Source organism: Saccopteryx leptura, chromosome 1 (genome assembly GCF_036850995.1).
Source record: "Saccopteryx leptura isolate mSacLep1 chromosome 1, mSacLep1_pri_phased_curated, whole genome shotgun sequence".
NCBI classification, from domain to species: domain Eukaryota; kingdom Metazoa; phylum Chordata; class Mammalia; order Chiroptera; family Emballonuridae; genus Saccopteryx; species Saccopteryx leptura.
The window spans coordinates 331,755,331-331,774,542 of NC_089503.1; the positions used below are offsets into that span (position 1 = coordinate 331,755,331).

General features: G+C 36.4%; 1 protein-coding gene across 6 annotated transcripts in view; it reads left to right on the forward strand.

The window, feature by feature from the left end:
* The first annotated feature begins 4,226 nt into the window (after window positions 1–4,226).
* EPHA7 (EPH receptor A7) overlaps window positions 4,227–19,212 on the forward strand; it is a 166,607-nt gene continuing 151,621 nt past the window's right edge. For all 6 annotated transcript variants that reach the window (XM_066358858.1, XM_066358860.1, XM_066358859.1 and 3 more), the window contains exons 1-3: window positions 4,227–4,532; window positions 8,722–8,786; window positions 12,533–13,202. In XM_066358858.1, the coding sequence (XP_066214955.1) occupies window positions 4,436–4,532; window positions 8,722–8,786; window positions 12,533–13,202 (832 nt within the window). In that variant the 5' untranslated portion in view covers window positions 4,227–4,435. The remainder of the gene's footprint in view (window positions 4,533–8,721; window positions 8,787–12,532; window positions 13,203–19,212) is intronic.

A 19,212-nucleotide genomic window follows, 5' to 3' on the forward strand; every position in this document is an offset into this window, starting at 1 on the left:
TTCAGATTGATAGGTTGGCAATATTCAACTGGCCTCTTATAATTTGGATATAAACTGTATTTTTGTTAAGCTGTATTAAGTTAACTCAGAATTGCAGTTAAAAATTATAATTGCACTCTTCTGAACATTATAATTTATCTGACCTCACAAATGTAAATGAACTTTTATAAAGCACAAAATATAGTCTGACGATTTAATTTCTGACCTCTGCCTTCCTCTATGACCAGCTAAATCTAAGCTTAGAAGAATAAATTAAATTATTACTTTTAAAAAGTGAGCTTAGCTTATGTACATGTTTTACATTGGACTGCAAATAAATATTTTATGGACTACATAAATCATGCCAATGTAAATATGTAAGAGATTTTTCTGCACAGTAGAAAGATTGTTTACATTTTGACTGAAATCAGAGAGAACTCAATTTTCTATAATATCTATTAACTGAGACAGAGCATTTCTTTTCTGTTTATAATCAGTTTCTTCTGCATAGTACCTTCTCTAATTCAGTCTAAATGGCCCTCTTTTCTGTGATGAACTTCCATTTTCACATTTACCAGCCGTGAATGCATTTAGACAGGAAATGCAAAAGCTGTAGGTTCAGAAACAGCCCTTAGATTTCACTTTTGCTGCTGTACCTACCTACTTTGGCACCCTATATATGCAACATTCTAAAGTCTCAGTTTGTTCCTCTCCCCTCTGAAAGCTCCTTCATCACACCTTCCACTCAGGCATGCGTGCACACGCATGCACACACAACACAATCTTTTATTTGGAAATTCATTGAACTGATTTCCCAAAGTCTTCATTATCTATTTCTAAGTAACTATTTCTCTCTTAAAATCATAAATTGTCTCCCAGAGATAAGGAGTGAGGTAACTGTTAGTACTGAAGAAAATTAAAAGAAAATAACTTCTGTACCCTCATTTGGTATTTGTCTTGAATTTGTACATTTATTTTCATATATGTATAGTTAAGTGAGATTATTAGTAAACAGCTAGATAAAAATAACAGAGTACATAAAAACTGGGTATATTATCTTTGAATCTGAAAATAGTCATTTTTCATCTTCTATATATTTATGATAGATATTTCAAAGAAAGGACATAAATGTAAATATTAAGGTTTTAGTCTCCTTTTTCCCATTTAAAGTTAGCTGAATATATGTAGGCTATTCTACCAATCACATTGTACAATGAATACATAAAATTAAGCAATAGTTTTCACAATCTCTGCTTTAGCTCACGTATGTTGGCTATATATACCACTTAATATGGCTCAGGAAAATAGCTTCTTGTTCTAACTTATTTTATATACACATGTACATTTATAGTACTTTTTTATGATTTGCTGTAGAGATAATATGCAAAAATCATAAATATAAAGCTAAAACAAACCACTTTAAAATTATATAAAGTAATTAACTATTACATGTTATCTTAAAATATGTTTTTATAAACTAAATTTTTTATTTTAACGACAAATAGGTTTATATGTTCTGCTGCCAATCAAATACAGTGTAATGCCAATATATATACTAAAATGCATGCTGTATAATATTGCATAATGAACTTTTTTTCTTAAAGCATTCACTTTTATTTATTGCCATGATGTCTTTATTAATATGCCTAGATACAGAAAGAAGAAGAAGAAAGAGGAGGAGGAGGAGGAGGAGAAGAAGAAGAGGAGAAAGAAGAAGAGGAGGAGGAGGAGGAGGAGGAGGAGAAGGAGAAGAAGAGGAGAAAGAAGAAGAGGAGGAGGAGGAGGAGGAAGGAGGAGGAGGAGGAGGAGGAGGAGGAGAAGGAGAAGGAGAAGGAGAAGGAGAAGAAGAAGGAAGAAGAAGAAGAAGAAGAAGAAGAAGAAGAAGAAGAAGAAGAAGAAGAAGAAGAAGAAGAAGAGGAGGAGGAGGAGGAGGAGGAGGAGGAAGAGGAGGAAAAAGAAAAAAGAAGAAAAGCTTGGTAAACTTAGGAGTATCATTGTGCAACTCTACAGAGAAAACTGTCAGAAGTCTGGCACATGTGCATATGATGTGAAGCCTCTTGTCTCTAAAAATAAAAGCTAGGCTGCACATACCCCTCTGTCTGACAGAGAGAGGGAACACAATAAGGGGTCTCCCTACACCACCTACGCTCATCAGAGTGAAGGATATTACTTCTTTGGTTTCCTGGTTAAATGGAAAGGTATTTGTATTCACATCACTGAGTACTAGTCATTCAATAGATGAAAGGAATATTTTAAACTTTAAAGGCTATCTTGGCGTCATTCTAAGAAGTGGGGATGAGACCCTGGGGAAAGTGTTGAAATCCTGGAAAATTATTTTAACTATTAGAAGTGGTTTAATATTTGTTAGTTTGTGGTTCTGAGATTAATAGTTTTATACCCTATGTGTGGGTATTTATGCTTTTATTTCTAATGTTTTATCTTACATTTTTAGTATTAAAGTATCTGTGTAAATACTGCTTGATTTTCTCTGTAACAAGTGTACTCTTTGGGGGGGGGGGTCTCTTTTCAAAGTTAATCTACTAAGCAGTTTATCTTTTCTTTAACATCCTTTAAAAAAATTAGGATGCTTTTAGATATAATTTCTAAATATTTAATTGGTGTAATGGCTAGGAACAAGTAACATTTAAGGAAAAAAAACCAAAAACCCTACGGAACCAAAGAGAGGTTAGAGGCTAAGGAAATGGAATTTTTATTTCTTTCTTTGTAATTGCAGTAGTTAAGTAAAAACTACAGGAGATAACTTACTCTACAGTAAAATTTAAAAATCTAGGATCTGTCATCTCTAGGAAGTCTTTGCTAAAAATATCAGAAATAATTCAATTTACTTTATATTTCCCAACAGAGAGACAAGGAAAGTTTGGAGTTTTAGGCAAGATCAAACTTTGTACCTATCATAAAGATTAATCATGACTGACAGATTTTCTTTTAAGCGGTAAAGATGAGAAGAAATTAAAGCTCATGTTAAACATGTGATCCAGTTACTTTGCGTGACCTTTAAAATAGACGATTTGGCAATTAATGTTTCAAACTTATTATTATTATTACTATTATATTACTCACCTCTTGAATTGTGAAGAGTGCAAAACAAAACTGCCTAACGGTAAACGTATTTCTCTTTACACAGTGGCCCTTAGACCTTTTAGTTGGATTAACTCAACTGGAGGTGTTGGTTACACTTTTTACTCTCAGTTTCCCTTTGAGAGATAATTATTGAATAATTATAGGAAAGTAGTAGTTGATATTTGCGAAAGACGTTTTACTTTATGAATATAATTAGTAGCATTCTTTACAATTAAATGTACTTCATGCCGTGACGTGAAAACGATTAAAATGGGGAAATCCAAGAAAAACCTTGGAAAATGCTAAACACGTAAAAAGATAATATGGAAACATCAGAAGATTTTATCTTAATGTCCTGCTTCATCCAACAAACTATTGTGAAAAGATGGGGCGGGGTGATGGGGACCCATAAAACAAAAGACTTCCTTTCTCCACTCCCCTTTCCTGTTTCTTTTGCCAGAGCCTTTTACAAACTCTTGGAAACAGTGTTTGAATATAGTACATGTGGTTACTTTTATTCTTCCGGGGACTGTACCGGGTGGTGCCTAGAATTGACTGCAGTTGAAGTAACAAAAAAGAGAAGTGGAAACCCTTCACGAAAGGAACAGAACAGTTTATCCGACCCGCGGAGGTTGTAACTAAGAAAGTAAAAGACACTTCACTTATACGCACAGCTCATTTCACTGTCCCAGCTCCGTGCTTGGCAGCTGAGACACCGCTTGTATCACCTCTTGTTTCTACAAAATGTAGAGTAGTAACGCTATATAGGGGGCTATAAATTGGGAGCGTTCTTCTTGGATTGATTCTACTCCACGAAAGCTGCCGTTGCTAAAAGCAGAGACCTCACGGCAGAATGCACTTCGGCTGCTGTGCACGTCCTCCCTCTCGGAGCATCTAGCGGGAGCCGGGTGCCCGAAGCCCGGAACCGAGAGGGAATCCTGGACCCGCAACCTGACTCCGCTCGCCGATGATTGGCCCGCTCCCCGAACACCGCCCCCGTGGCCGGGGCGGTGGTTTCGTGAAGACCCGCCCCTCAGCCCTGGGAATCGCTGCCTGGCGGGCCGGCTGCGCCTGCCACTCAGCTTGAGTGGCGGAGGCTCACCGCTAGGAGCCCCGCCTCCTCCCCCTTAATTGATATTATTGGAGTGTGGAGCAAGCGGCGGGTCTGCAGTCGGAGACTTGCAGGCAGCGAACGCGGTGCTATCGGACAGGAGGGGGGGAATTTCTTAAAAAGCGAAGCGTGGAGTCGTCGCCCGGAGATAGAGAAGGGAAATCGATGCGAGGAGAGCAATAGAAAAAGAGCCCACTTCGGAGCAAACAGCATTTTAAAAGCCAGGACTCAACTGAAACCTAAAATAAAACCTGCTCATGCACCATGGTTTTTCAAACTCGGCACCCTTCATGGATTATTTTATGCTACATCTGGCTGCTCCGTTTTGCACACACTGGGGAAGCGCAGGCTGCAAAGGAAGGTAAGGTGATGGAAAAGCAAAGTTTGTTCGGACTTATTTATTTAGTTGTCTACCTGCGTGAGCCGGCTTGTCTTCGGGGCTGCCAGCCGCGCCTCCGGCTTCGGGCGACCCTCCCCCGCTGGCTCCCCGCCCCCTCACCGCTCCTGCTGCCTTTGGCTGGCTGGCGGGCGGGCAGGAGGGTAGCCGGGCTGCTCCCAGCCTCCTGGCAGCCCCAAGCCCGGGGCTCTTCGGCCAGACGGGAGCGGGATTTTTGGCGCGGGCAGTCTGGAGGGCGTGAGCAGCGACAGAGGGCGATGGGATAATGTGGGTGGGTGGTACGGCCGGCGTGCTCTTTCTTTAGGAGCTGGGGCGGGTCAGATCTCCTCCTTTAGCCCTCTCACCTTCCTCTACTCTGTTCGCCTGCGGTGGGTTAAGCTGCGGCTGGAGTTGATCGGAGACTGGAGAGTGTAGTCTCCAGTATCTCGGCCAACCCGCCGGCGAGCGGGTAAGTCCGGAGCCTTCCAAGAGGAACCGTGACTTGAGTAAGCTTTGAACGCTCGGGTTACTAATGAAGTGCTCACTGCGTCGGAGGAGGAGGCGCGGGCCTGCGGTTGGCGCTCGGCCGCCGGAGCGGAACAATAACGCCGCGGAGGTGAAACCGACCAGGGGTGCGCGCTCCGCGGCGGGGTACGTCTCCGTTCTACGCGCGCTGCTCTCAGGTGCCGGCGGCCGGGGCGGCCGGAGACCAGACGGATCGGCCGGGCTAGGGAGGCTGGGGGCAGGTTGAGGCGTGTTGTTGATAACGTGCTGCCGCCTAGGCCACTGGAAGTCACCAAACATCTGCCCCAAGTTCGGCAGTTCAGTTCGGGCGGTTAAACCCTGCCAAAGACCTGGATCCCGAGGGCTAGCTGTGGATGAAGAGAGCAGGTTTCATTTCATTTGGGCAGCCAGATCGCTTTTATATGGTTGTTATTAATATTTTTTCTTCTCCTTTGAACCACTGACTGAAGGTAAAATACCTTTCGGTGCCTGTAGCTGGAGCTGGGGAAAAATAAATACTGTCAATGGAATTGTCTTGCTCCGAGCAGTGTCACAATTTAGCCCCCACACCACCCCGTGTCTTCTAGGTTGTAAGTCTAAGATTGATTTTCTGATATTTTAAAGTAGAATACTAATCATTACTTGCTCCTCAAGTGTGGAGGATGGAGGAATATGATATCAGATTTAGCTTATAGTGGTGATGGGGGGGGGCACATATTGGTACTCCAGCTATCCCTGAAAACTTAGTGCTGGTTCGCCCCCACCTCATTCTTTTCATGCACCCCTCAAACCACTCCCAACCCAACTGTGTTCTGCTTCTTGATCCAGCCTGACCTTCTGACCCCAGTTTATACATCTGCATCCTGTTTTGATTCTGATCCCATCAGAAAAATTTTCAGAGAAAACCGTGACTCCAAACTGCCGGTTACGCGTTTGCAGATGAACCGACGCCTGCTGGAAACACACACCCAACCCCACGTATTTACTCGCATGATATTAGCGATTAGGAATATTCGCTCCTGGAACCTTGTCTCGATTCCTTCGGAATAGCGGGAGCTGCGGAAAAGTTTGCGCCGCGTCGGCGAAGCCGGGCGCGCTAGGTCGGGCGGACCCAGGCGTTAGGTTGAGCTATAAATAACTGCATCACTAGGGGGAGAGGTTCCCGCAGTCAGGCTCGCTCGCTCGCTCGCCTTTCTCTCCCGGGCGCAGGGTACGTGGAGAGGATTCTGATCTAGGAGGCTTAATTCTTTAAACGCTTGAGTGAGATATTGAAAAGGTGGGCGGGGTGGCGAATGCGCCTGGCTTCTCGGTGGCGGCGCTCCCAGCGCAGAGGCGATTAGGAGCTGCGGTTCTGGAAACGAGCAAGCCCCGAGGCCGGCCCGGGGCACTTTCTGGCGGGCGCTGGGAACCGCTTGGAGCAGTGCCTGGCCACCGGAGTGGACTGATGATTGGAAAAAGATGAGGGACCTCCCCTGTATTCTCCACTTTCTCCGTGCAGTTTATCGAGCGCGAGTCTAAATCAGTGTCTGACGCTTGGAGGTGAAGTGCAGCTGCTGGTTTTCCTCTCCGTAAAAGCTGCCGCCGCCGCTCCCTCACAGGGGACGCTTCCCGAAAGCCTCTCTCCTCCTCCCGTCTCCTTCTGGAGCGAGGGCGCCACTGGCTCCCTGGAGTGCCCAGGTCTGGTGGAGGCGTAATGGATGCTCGGCGCGGCTGCAGCGCCGGTCTGGCAGCCCCCGCCCCGCCCCGCCGGCGGCCCCGCCCCGGCCGCGCTGCTCGCCGCTGCCCGCGCGGCCCTTCGCTGGCTCCGCCAGTGAGCGCCCACCCTACGCCCAGTGTGGGCGCCCCGGATCCTGGCCGACCTCCCGGCTGCCCCTCCGCGGGCTTGAAGGGAGTACAAGTCCTGGTGCTCTGAGCCGGAGGGCAAAAGCGCGCTCTTGTGTATCCAGAGAGCGGACTGCAGGGAGCAAGACCAACTGATCACTTTTAGAGATGCTTTTGATTAAACGCTCGAGGGCCGTTTCCTTTTTTGTTTTTATTTGCTTATTTCCCAACTTGTTGGCTATCATCATCCCGCCTTGGTCCCTGCTGCCACCCTAGGCAGTGATGAGGTGTAATAGATTGACAATAAACAGTCCGCAGTGCTTATTTCACTGTCAAAAACGACCCAAGAAGGTCGCCTGGGTTTAAAATACACTTCTCTCTTGTCATTCCAAAAGACACAGGAAAAAAATAAATTATTTCAAAAGGAGAGTACCTGGCACCCACGTTGTTTCCTTGTGCTTCGTTTCTATTGAGAACAAAAACAATATAAACTTTAAAAATTACTTAATGTAAACTCACTAGTCCAATGATTTATCATGTTCCAAGTGCAAATACAGTCTGTATTTTAAAAGTGTTTTCCCCCTCCTCTTTTGAAAGAAAATCAAACTGTGCTCAAACTTTGTGTTGTTATGGTCTCCCCTACAGTCTTAAGTGCAAAAGTGTCTCAGTATCATATATACTTTTTTGAGTTACAGGGAATGACCTTGACTAGCGTGAAGGAGTTGAACACATAATCATTGTTCTGTTTTTTAAGCATAACAAATTTTCATTTCTTTTAAAAGACATTTTTTTCCTCTAGTGATTATTTAAAAGTTTATATAAGCATGTATTTTTTTAACGTCCAAATTTTAACATTTTGCTGACGTTGATGTTAGCCATATTTACATACTCAAAAGTATATTCCCTGTTATTTCTGGACAAATTAATACATTTGTTCAAAAGCTATAGAGTTAAAAAATAAGAGAAAACTTAAGTAACAAACCAGTGAATGCTTTAGGAGGGCGATTGTCTTAAAAAGCAATACAGTATATCAAGTTTGAAGTATGATATATGGCATTTGAATATGTTCATTACATTTACATACATTTAAATTAGTTGTATTATGATTTTTGATAGCATAAAAGTGGAATAGAACTGTTTTAAAAAGACAAGTCAGAAAATTGTCAAGTTAGAGTTTAAATATATCATTTTGAGAATTAGCTAATGCTTTGACATTTTTAGAAATTAAAAAAAATAGAAATATTGAAAACAAATGTTTGACTAATTCAGAAACATTCCTTGCAGATACTAGTTTGTTTTCCTCAGGATAAGTTTGCTTAATACAGGTTTTAATCACTTTGGATTCAGAGAACACACTGTGTGAAAAGTTTTAAAAAATAAACCCCAATTCTCAAAAGGTGCTGGGAAATATTGTACTTATGGTAGAATATTATAAATTAATGATGACCTTAAGAATTATGTAGAAATACTCTTTATTGTGTCCATGTTAACATATTTGACAAAATTTGGAGAACCTAATGATTTACAAACTTTAAAATGTACAAAGACCAGAGAAATAATTATCACAGCAATTTTTATCCTCACATTTAGGTTACATAGTTTAGAGTTTTCAAATTTATTTTAATTACATATTCCAAATATAAGATGGAATTTTACTATATTTTCTTCCATAGAGTAGTATTATTATATAGGTAGGTATTCATTTCACCATTCATTGATATACATGACTATTTATATATGTTGTCATAAAGTGATAATTATGTAAGATTAGATTTACATTAGTAACTTTTACAAATGGGTTTACATTTTTAATGTAATAGTTGAAAATAAAACTTTTTTTTGTTTGCAGTGTTACTGCTGGATTCTAAAGCACAACAAACAGAATTGGAATGGATTTCCTCACCACCAAATGGGGTAAGAGCTTCTCCTCATAAAATATCACCCTTTATTTTTTCAAGTAAGACAAAATTTTTCCTCTCTCCATAGTTACTCACATTCTTTATATTTAAAAAGTTTTAATTTCAAATATCTTATTCAATATTTTGTTGTGTTTGTCATGAGACATTGAATTCTTTAAGTAGAGAAGGAGGTATACTTAGTGCTTCGGGACATGGATTTTAAAACACTTTATAACCATAATCCTTTGAGTTCTTAATGTGGGTGGAATCATACCTCAGGTTCCAGCTATAGATGATAATTACAGGGAACAGTCCTTGACAAACTCACTTAAATCTGTCTACTTGCTTTATACTTCCTTAGTGTAATCACCAGGTAGGTTGTATGTAGTTCTTTAAAACAGCATGTAATCTGCTTTCCTCTTTTAAAAACAGTTTTAGCATGATTCAAAATATATTTTACAACATACTAAAAATGTAAAAAAAGTCAATATTTTATTGTAGCATACAATTTGCTATAAATATTATTTGAATTTTCCAAATTTATATCATGTGTTATCTGCTGTTATTAATCAGAAGTGAAGGCAGCGCATGCACATATTATAGTAAACATTTGTTACAATAAATATAAGTGAAAGCAGTCAAATAAAAACCTACGCAAATACAAGTAACCTCCTACCCCCAGTTTCTGACCATTATAATGTTTCATATATCAGGAAAGATATATTACTTAAAATGTCTTTGTCCTCAGATTTGTAATGGTGAGAGAGGACACATACTTTATCCCTTAAGGAAGAAGGCTCTGAGAAAGGAAAATGTACTTGAGTTAATTTTTGGCACAGTAAGAAATCTGGAATCAAAGAACATGAAGTATAAGTGAGGATATAAAAAGTGTAACAAATTTTGCAAAGAGAAGAACGAAAGTCCGAAAGGCATTTTTGAGTATAAGAACAGCATAAAGTCAGTGTCATGAAGTAGAAGTTGGTTTAAGAATGCAAAATGTGAAGGATGAAAATCTGTTTTAAATACTCAGATTTTCATTCAGTTAATATTTGAGAGATTACATAAGATTATATTGTACTTTACTGTATAGGTCAGTATAAGTTATGAAAAGTAACACATCCTACAGATTAATTATAAAATGTATAGGATGTCTAAGGTAGGCATGCAATACCTTTCTTGCAAGAGGAAGTTTTTCATGAATAAAGTATTATACCTTACAGGAAGATATTCATGATAAAAAAAATTTTTTTAAAAAAGGCCCTGGTAGGGTAGCTCAACCAGTTAGAGTGTAGTCCTAATATGCTAAGGATGCGGGTTTGATCCCCTATGAGGGCACACTCAAGAACAAACCAACGAACGCATAAATGAGTAGAACAAGAAATCAGTGTTTCTCGCTCCCTCTAATAAGTTTAAAAAAATGAAACACCTTTCTTGCCAAAGACAGATGTAGCCTATTTTCTACCATCCATCAACTAAAACAAATAGAGATAGAGGGTGGTTTTTATCTCTGAGGAGAAGTAAACTGATATATGATTGTAGTATTTCATCCATGTACTTCATGAAATTGATAAATTATGACTGTCTATGTTGTCTTGGACTCAAAAGGATGTTTTGTCAGTCCAGTATCTTAGTAGCAGTTAATGCTACATATCTAAAGAAATCAACAGATAATATTAGAAGATGATGATTAATAATATTTTCTATATATGAAATGGATTGGCTTACATGTGATTTAATATCTAACTGGAAATAAATTGTTTTTAAGAGACAAGTTTCTAGAAAATATTTTTATAAGCAAACCATAAAAGCACAGTATCTGAATTAAGACTTCTTTCCCAGTGCTGTCATATGTAGAAATCATTGCAGTCTCTTAGACAGTAAGGTAATAAAACAAGACTTGTGTTAAATGCATTCTTGTAGTCTATTTGTTATTTATACATAGTTGTCTTGAAATTTTCCCCTCAGGAATAATTTTTAAGTAAAAATTAAAATCAACTTGGATTCATAGGTTAGTAAAATGGACTTTTCATAGATAGAACATACAATAGTAATGTAACTGTTCTTAAAGTTAGAAAAAGGAATTCTTGAGATATATTCCTTTATAGTAATTAGTCTTGGTTTCATCAAACTGGGAAATTATTAAAAATAGTATATTTTATCTTTGGAGCTTTTGATTTTTAAGTAGATACTATTACTCATTTTATTTCTTTTACTAATTTCAATCTAATTTAGAGACTAAAATCTAAGTGTCTAAATGGAGAAATTTGGGTATATTTCTCTAATTGCTATTCAAACAGATTATAAGCAGCTAATGAAAACAAAGGGAAAATATACCATTAATCAAAAACTCAAGTTGTGTTAAATAAAATCTTCACATGATAATGTGTTTTTTGCTGTAGTTGGGGATCTTTGATGATTTGTATAATAAAATGGTAGCAGTTATGGAACATCACGTAAGAAATTTCTAAATTGCTAATTTTTCAGTTTTGTTAGTTTTCTTAAAGTAGATATGACTACTTTATAGAGCATTTAAATAAATTGATTCTCAATCAAGTTTTACAGATAAAACTTATTAGCACATGCTTATTAGTTTATGTTCATATCTGCTTTTCTTTAAACGGTATTTTAAATATTGCATACTATATGAATTTGGACTTTAGTATTAACATATTTTTATATTTGGCATTTCATATTGGGGAAATGAATAAAAGTAGGTGACAATTTTATTAATAAGGCAGCATAAATATAAAGTAAGTAATTTTGTAATGATGGTAAGAAGGACATAAACAACTGTTATTTTAGACTTTTTGGGCTCTTTCAGGTGAATTGACTTTAATTTCTAATAGTGATATAGGTAATATTGTAATGGTTTAATTATCTTTAAAATGTTGCTAATTCTGTTAAACTTAATTATTTTATTTTATTTTTTGTGAATATATATTATACAAGTTTGCTATAGCATGCTTTGTATTAACATATGAATGGGCATTTTGAAACATCCGGTATTTTTCCTGTCAGAAAGTTTATTACTGAAATATGATTCAGGGTGCTGATTTGCCACGTACATTTGATTCTCTGTTGAAAGCAATTTATTTAGAAAGATAAATCTTACTTTTATACAAACACTTTATATAGTTATATAGATTTATGTACAATATTGTTCATAACATTGCAATAAATAAATAGCTCTGTAAAATGTTATCCTCGTATGTCTCATTTTGAAAAGATTGTAAAAGAATCTGCATTATGAATATCAATTTGTGGTGGAATGCTTTTACATTTCAGGGTATTTTTGGCATATCTTTCCCTATGATTTTAGGCACTTTCTAAGTTTAAACATAACATTTACACTTAAAATGTCAACTGAGTTATAAAAAAATTCTGCCATGTATTCATATGTATATGCATTAAACTGTAATATAAGTAATTGTGTTGTACACTTTAGTCCATAAATATTATAATCTCAATAGAAAATATAGATGTAAGCAAACCTATAAAAAGAAACACTAATATAGTACACTAGCAAACAGATATTAAACAAAATGAAATATTTATTGTATGTACAAACAGTGCAAGCAGTCTAAATGATATTGCACCACAAAGATGAGGCTGAAGTGGGAATGCTCTATTCTCAAGTGGTCAGGGTAGAAATCACACTCTTTCAAAGACATGCATTTGTGCTGTAAAAGACTTCTCATGCACTCGTGAAATCAGAATGTTATTTTTTGCTGAGTGACTGATGGCCTTTATTTAATTTTACAGTGGGAAGAAATTAGTGGTTTGGATGAGAACTATACCCCAATACGAACGTACCAGGTGTGCCAGGTCATGGAGCCCAACCAAAACAACTGGCTGCGGACTAACTGGATTTCGAAAGGCAACGCACAAAGGATTTTTGTAGAACTGAAATTCACCCTGAGGGATTGTAACAGTCTTCCTGGAGTACTGGGAACTTGCAAGGAAACCTTTAATTTGTACTATTATGAAACAGACTACGACACTGGCAGGAATATAAGAGAAAACCTCTATGTAAAAATAGACACCATTGCTGCAGATGAAAGTTTTACCCAAGGTGACCTTGGTGAAAGAAAGATGAAGCTTAATACTGAGGTGAGAGAGATTGGACCTTTGTCCAAAAAGGGATTCTATCTTGCCTTTCAGGATGTAGGGGCTTGCATAGCATTAGTTTCTGTTAAAGTATACTACAAGAAGTGCTGGTCCATTATTGAGAACTTAGCTATCTTTCCAGATACAGTGACTGGTTCAGAATTCTCCTCTTTAGTCGAGGTTCGAGGGACATGTGTCAGCAGTGCGGAGGAAGAGGCGGAAAACTCCCCCAGGATGCACTGCAGTGCAGAAGGAGAATGGTTAGTGCCCATTGGAAAATGTATCTGCAAAGCAGGCTACCAGCAAAAAGGGGACACTTGTGAACGTAAGTAATATGTGCTCTTAAAATTCTACTTTGCATTTTTTTCTCTTCCAGTAACAGAGTCTTGAAGTAATAATAATCATTTGAACATGTGAGTCTACTCTATACCAGCAGCCTGATTCAGTGGATCTTAATCCAAATCATTATTGAACTTATCAGTGATTCCCTACTGTGATGTCTGTACTATAAATATTGACAACAATGGTATTTGTTATTAAAATTTAATTTACCCTATGCTTGACATAGAAGTCAACAGTAGCACAATGAGCTGTGAGATTTAACAGAGGAGAGAGATGTGACGTTGATCAGGATTTAAAGATATCCGATTCCTTCTGTTTTGAAATCTGTCGTCATCTGGACTTGTGAGTAGCAGGAAAAAAAGCAGATTATGGGGGCTGTAACAAGACTCACTCACAGGGAAAGTTCAAATACATTTGCAAACTTTAAGAAATATTTTTTATAAATACTAAAATTTTGATACAAAATCATCGCATTTCACTTGATAAATCTATGAGGTCACTTTACTCAAAACCATATTTCTTTTATGGGCTAAATAATAAAATGAGTGTTTTTCTGATAAGTTATATTATAGTGGACTATATTTCTGTAGAAATGGGCCAAAGTAAAGTTTTAGTTATCGTAATACATCAGCTTTGTTTTCTATTTGTTTTGAAACAATAATATCCTATGAATTAGTGAACCTTTACATTTTGTAAAACCGTATTTTTATTACATAACATTATGTGGTCATAATAATTGACTATTATTTTTAAATTTAATATTATATCAGATGGATCTTTAGAATTGATAAATAATTTTCTGTTTGTGGCTCTCCTGAAAATTTTTTTCTTATATGATTACACTACTTATATTATTTTAATTTGTAAATTATAAAGCATAATACCTTCAAAAAGTAACTTTTAGATATTTCTTTTACCACTAGCTAGCAGCATAATTTTAATATTTGCTAATATTATATAATTTAGAGAGGACTGTAACCAACAATAATTATTATAGGTATATTTTGAGGGGTAACAGTATGTGCAGATACTCTCGCATGTACTTTACATACATTAGTTCATTTAATGAGGTAGGGATCATTATCTCCATTTTACAGAATGAAAAATTGGGGCTATCCAGGATAATGGCTTGCTTGTAGTTACTTTAGTAAGTAATATTTGTCTTAGCTTAGATTCAAACTCAGAGCCTTCTGGTTCCAGAGCCTGGGCTTTTAACAACATTATTGCTCTAGTTTCCTTCACAAAGCAGGGAAAATCCTAGCAAACAGTGTTCCATTGCTGAACTTAAATGACTTGCAAATAGTAATTTGGTATATAAATCACATTACTTCCCCATAAAATGCTCTTTCTATTCTAGTATTTAAAGAAATAATAACTTAACAATATATTTAGATCTGTAGTGTTCAACATGTTAGCCAGTAGCTCTTTGGGTTCTGAAAAGTGGCTTTTCACAATTGAGATATGCTGTATGTAAGTACAAATTGTTCTCTGGATCTCAAAGGCTTACTACAAAAAACAGAATGTAACATACATCAGTACTAATTTTTTTAGATAAATTGGGTTGAATAAAATATATGTTAGTCTGACCAGGCGGTGGTGCAGAAGATAAAGCATCGGACTGGGATGTAGAGGACCCAGGTTCGAAACCCTGAGGTTGCTGATGAGTGCAGGCTCACTGGGCTTGAGTGTAGGCTTACCAGCTTTAGCATGGTCATTAGCTTGAACCCAAGGTTGCTGGCTTGAGCAAGGGGTCACTTGCTCAGCTGTAGCACCCCCCCCCAATCAAGGCACACATGAGAAAACTATCAATGAACAACTAAGGTGCCACAACAGGGACTTGATGCATCTCGTCTCTCTCTCTTCCTGTCTGTCCCTCTCACTGTCTCTGTCACCAGAAACAAACAAAAAAATATATACATATATACATATTTCTACAGGACATACCATTTAAATGGATTAACTGAGCAAGAATATTTTCCTGTCCTGGTTGAAGAGTTTAAGTACCTCATGTGGATGATCTTTAGCGTATAAAATACTTACGACCTAGCATTCAGTTATAATTGTCTCCATAGCTGACATTGTGAAGTGAACTCTGTGCGCAATAAAGGACATGTTATAGTTTCAGGTCTCACAGGCAAGGTTAGCGGCCTTCTCTTACACCCCCTGGAGGAGCCAGTGCTGTCTATGCACTGTCCTCTTCCCCTTTCTGTCACTGGCAGCATTTCTTACAGAGTAGAAAATCCTGCAGGTTCCATTTATGTGGAAATCAGAAAGTGAAGATTTACCACTGCTAGTAGGCAGAATGCTATTGCACTGGGTAGGTAGAGGAATATTCTTACTTAACTAATCAATTTAATGAAAGGCAGTATTCTTACTGACTAGAGTGTAGTGACAGTTACTTGAAATTGATGGTGGACTCATGAAAATACAGTGTAAAACTAACAAAAATAGGAAACATAAGAAGTAAAACAGGAATACATATAAAAGTGCACCATAAAATTTGTTTAAGGAAAGACTAGGAAATAATAAAAAAGTTTTAATGTTTAAAGATTTTAAAGAAAATTACAGTATTCCTTGTTTCATTTTGTGTAACTTACTTAGTTCATATGATTTCTACATTTACTTGTTAAGCAAAATAAACAGGAATTTTTTTGAGTTCTGTGCTTCTGAGTATAAAATTTAATAAGAAAAGCAGTCTTTAACTGCAGTAAAGAGATAGATTACCATGAAGAAAGGTCTCCAGTTTCTTCCACATGAGCAAAATTTTCTCATTAAATATAGTACTATTAAAATTATTCATATTCTTTTATTTTGTCTCCACGAATTGGAAGCTCATTTAAATACTAAAATTATTGTCACCTGAAAAATACACTAACATACTTAAAAATAAAATAAAATTACCTCACTGTCATCTACTTTAATGAGGTATTAGAATAGGTGGAATTAGGTATTGATAGTAAGAGTTCATTAAAGAAGATGTGATTAAACGAGTAAAAAGGCCTCCTTATCGTTCATCTGAAAGAATATGGCTGCACTTTTATAACTCTAAGTAAGTTGTTTATCAGATGACTTTCTTTTTAACCTTGGTGATATTGATGAAAGAATTAAACAGCTTATACTTAAATATGGTACCATGTTCATTTGCAGAATCACTTCCCTCCTTGGCATAATTTCTTGGCATCACTGTGAGAGTGCTTGCCCCTGGAATCAATCCAGAGCTGCCTTTATAGTATTTCTCCTGTTTCCTTTCGGTGATTCTGTTAAGAGTTTGAAAACAAATTCTAGTCCCATATTGGGGAAAACTCAAGTGTTTACAAGAGAGTGTTAGTGAGTCCCTAGCCAAATTAGGGTGGTTAGCCGCTTACATGCAAGTTTTTCTGGACACTGTCTAGAGTGGCAGCCCATTGTGATGTTTTTCGAGTATAATTTTTGAACTGTGAACAACTATAGAAACCTATCAGAGAAGTGATCAGTTGATGTAAAAGTTTTTCTCTTTGTGATTTTGCAAAATAACTCAGATTTCAAAAGCAAATTATTTCCCAAGTACAGTATAATATATGAAAAGCTCCTGTCTTATTCCTTAATATAGTGCTTTTATGAACACATCTTTTTACAGTCATTTAAAAACAATGATTCCAGGTAGTTAACACACTTTTATTGTCAAAAAAACATTTTTAAAAAAAATTACCAAGATGTTCTCACTTTTATGAAACTAGCCAATATATATTCTTAGATAAAATCTCTTTGAGAGATTATATATTTTACATATAGAAATATTTTCAGAAGACTAATAAAATTACATTATGAAATATATTTTAAAAATTGTGGAACTTTTGTACAGTTTGAGTCATTTAGAAATTAGAATATTTGTCAAATTGTGGAGCTTAATAGGATAACTTGGATTTGTATAGGTAATTTTCAGGTTACGCTCAACAGTCCTGTTCATGTTCTCATTTCATCTGTAGCCTGTCACTGACAGGTGGAATGTACATATTTTGTTTTTCTCCTTTGACATATAAGAAACTGCCACTCAGGGATATTAAAAAGGAATGAAACTGCTTAAGAACCCAGGACCTGTCTACCAATTCAAGTCTTTTTCCCCACTATACCACACTGCTTCCTAAAATTTGTCCTGAACTTCAACTAATGGATTTTAGTTACTGAAGAACTGATGAAACTGTATTCTAAGTAGGGTGACCATATGCCTAATTTGTCTGGAATAATTATTTTACTTATTAACACTGCTTCTTTTTGCTTTTAGAAGTGCTCTGATTTGGATGGTAAATCCAAATTGGTCATTCTAATTGTAAAAAAAAATCTAAAGGTGTAATGCAGTTTTATATGCATGAGTGAACATGGGGATGCGATTTACTTCTGCTATTTATATTGCGTAATTTAAATTTTCTGAATTAAAACAAAGATTTAGAAATTGTATTTCTATAATTTCATGTAAAGGAGAATTCAGATAATTATGCACTTCTCATTTTTATTTTAATGAATTTTCTTTATAGCTGTTTCTAAATATTTTCTGTTAATAAATTAACAGGTCTTCATTATTTTAATAATATATAATTATGGACAGTAACATACAATTCAATAAATTAAAACATTCAATTTGATATTAATATTAAAATTCCTTCTTGATTAGATTTTTGAAAACTTTTTTCACAGGAAAATAGTTTATAATATATACTATTTACAATCAACTATATACGGAAAGGTAAGATACACTACAGAGTTAATAGCTCTGATGCTGGAGTCACAGAGCTTTAAAATTCTGCCTTCACAATATAGCAGGTATATAAACTAGGACAATCTATCTAAGCCTTAATTTCAGTAAGTATAAAATGGGGCTAATAAAAATAGTATGTCCCTCATAGGGTTCTTGTCACAATTGAATGCAATAATGTGTGATAAAACCCTAAGAGTATTATATGGGACATAGCAAATATTCAATGAATACTTGCTATTACCTTTTATTTATAATGAAACAAGTTTGCAAAGTAAAGAATTCTCATGGCAATGAGTGAATTAACATAGATCTCAGGGGCCACAAATAGTTCAGTATATCTTTAGCTAGTAAATCCTATCCTTAATTTACCTGAGGAGCTTCCCCCTACACAATTTATGTAATTTGAAATATTGGAAATTACATTAATATTCAAAATGCATCACTTTGAACCCAAAATATCAACAATGGGATGCAGGAATTTTAAATTTTTTTATTAAAATTTTGAATGAAAATAAAAATAAAATTTTGTATACACTGATATTTAGAAATATGTAAAATACACATAGGGAAAAGAATAGGTGGGAACATAAATACCGCATAAAATGTCAGTGGTGGAATTGTGGGTGGTCTTTTGCTCTCTGTATTTTTTAAAATCTTGATTATTAACCCCCCCCCCCCTTTATTGAATTTATTGGTGTGGCACTGATTAAAATGATACAGGTTTCAGATGCATAATTCCACAACACATCTTTTTTTTTTAACAATATAATTATTGCTTATATGTAAGCTAATAATAGTTCACACAAAGACAAATTGAATTGCATCTCCAAACTACAGGATTTTAAATTCAGTGTCTATGCTAAATATAGGAATAGGACTCAGGAGACAGAACAATAGTAATTTAGAGGTAGAGTTTAAATCACTTAAAAGGGGAGAGATTCAAGGCATTCAACAAAAAGTTAATACATTTTGTTTTTTTAATTCTTAATAGATAACAAGAGTTATTTTAAATGCTTCACATGTGTTCATTTAATCTTATAGCAAGATGTTACTAACTCATTTAATCTGGCAGGTAAGCACTATTATAACACAGTTTAAAGGAGAAAAATACCGTTACCGAAGTCATTGTTTCTGCGTTAAGTTACATTTATCTATAAGGTGTATGCACACATTTTTTTATATAAGGAAACGGAAGCACCATGAGGGGTGGGTTAAGTTCCTACCATCACACGAGGAGTAGCCGACTGTTCTTAAAACTATC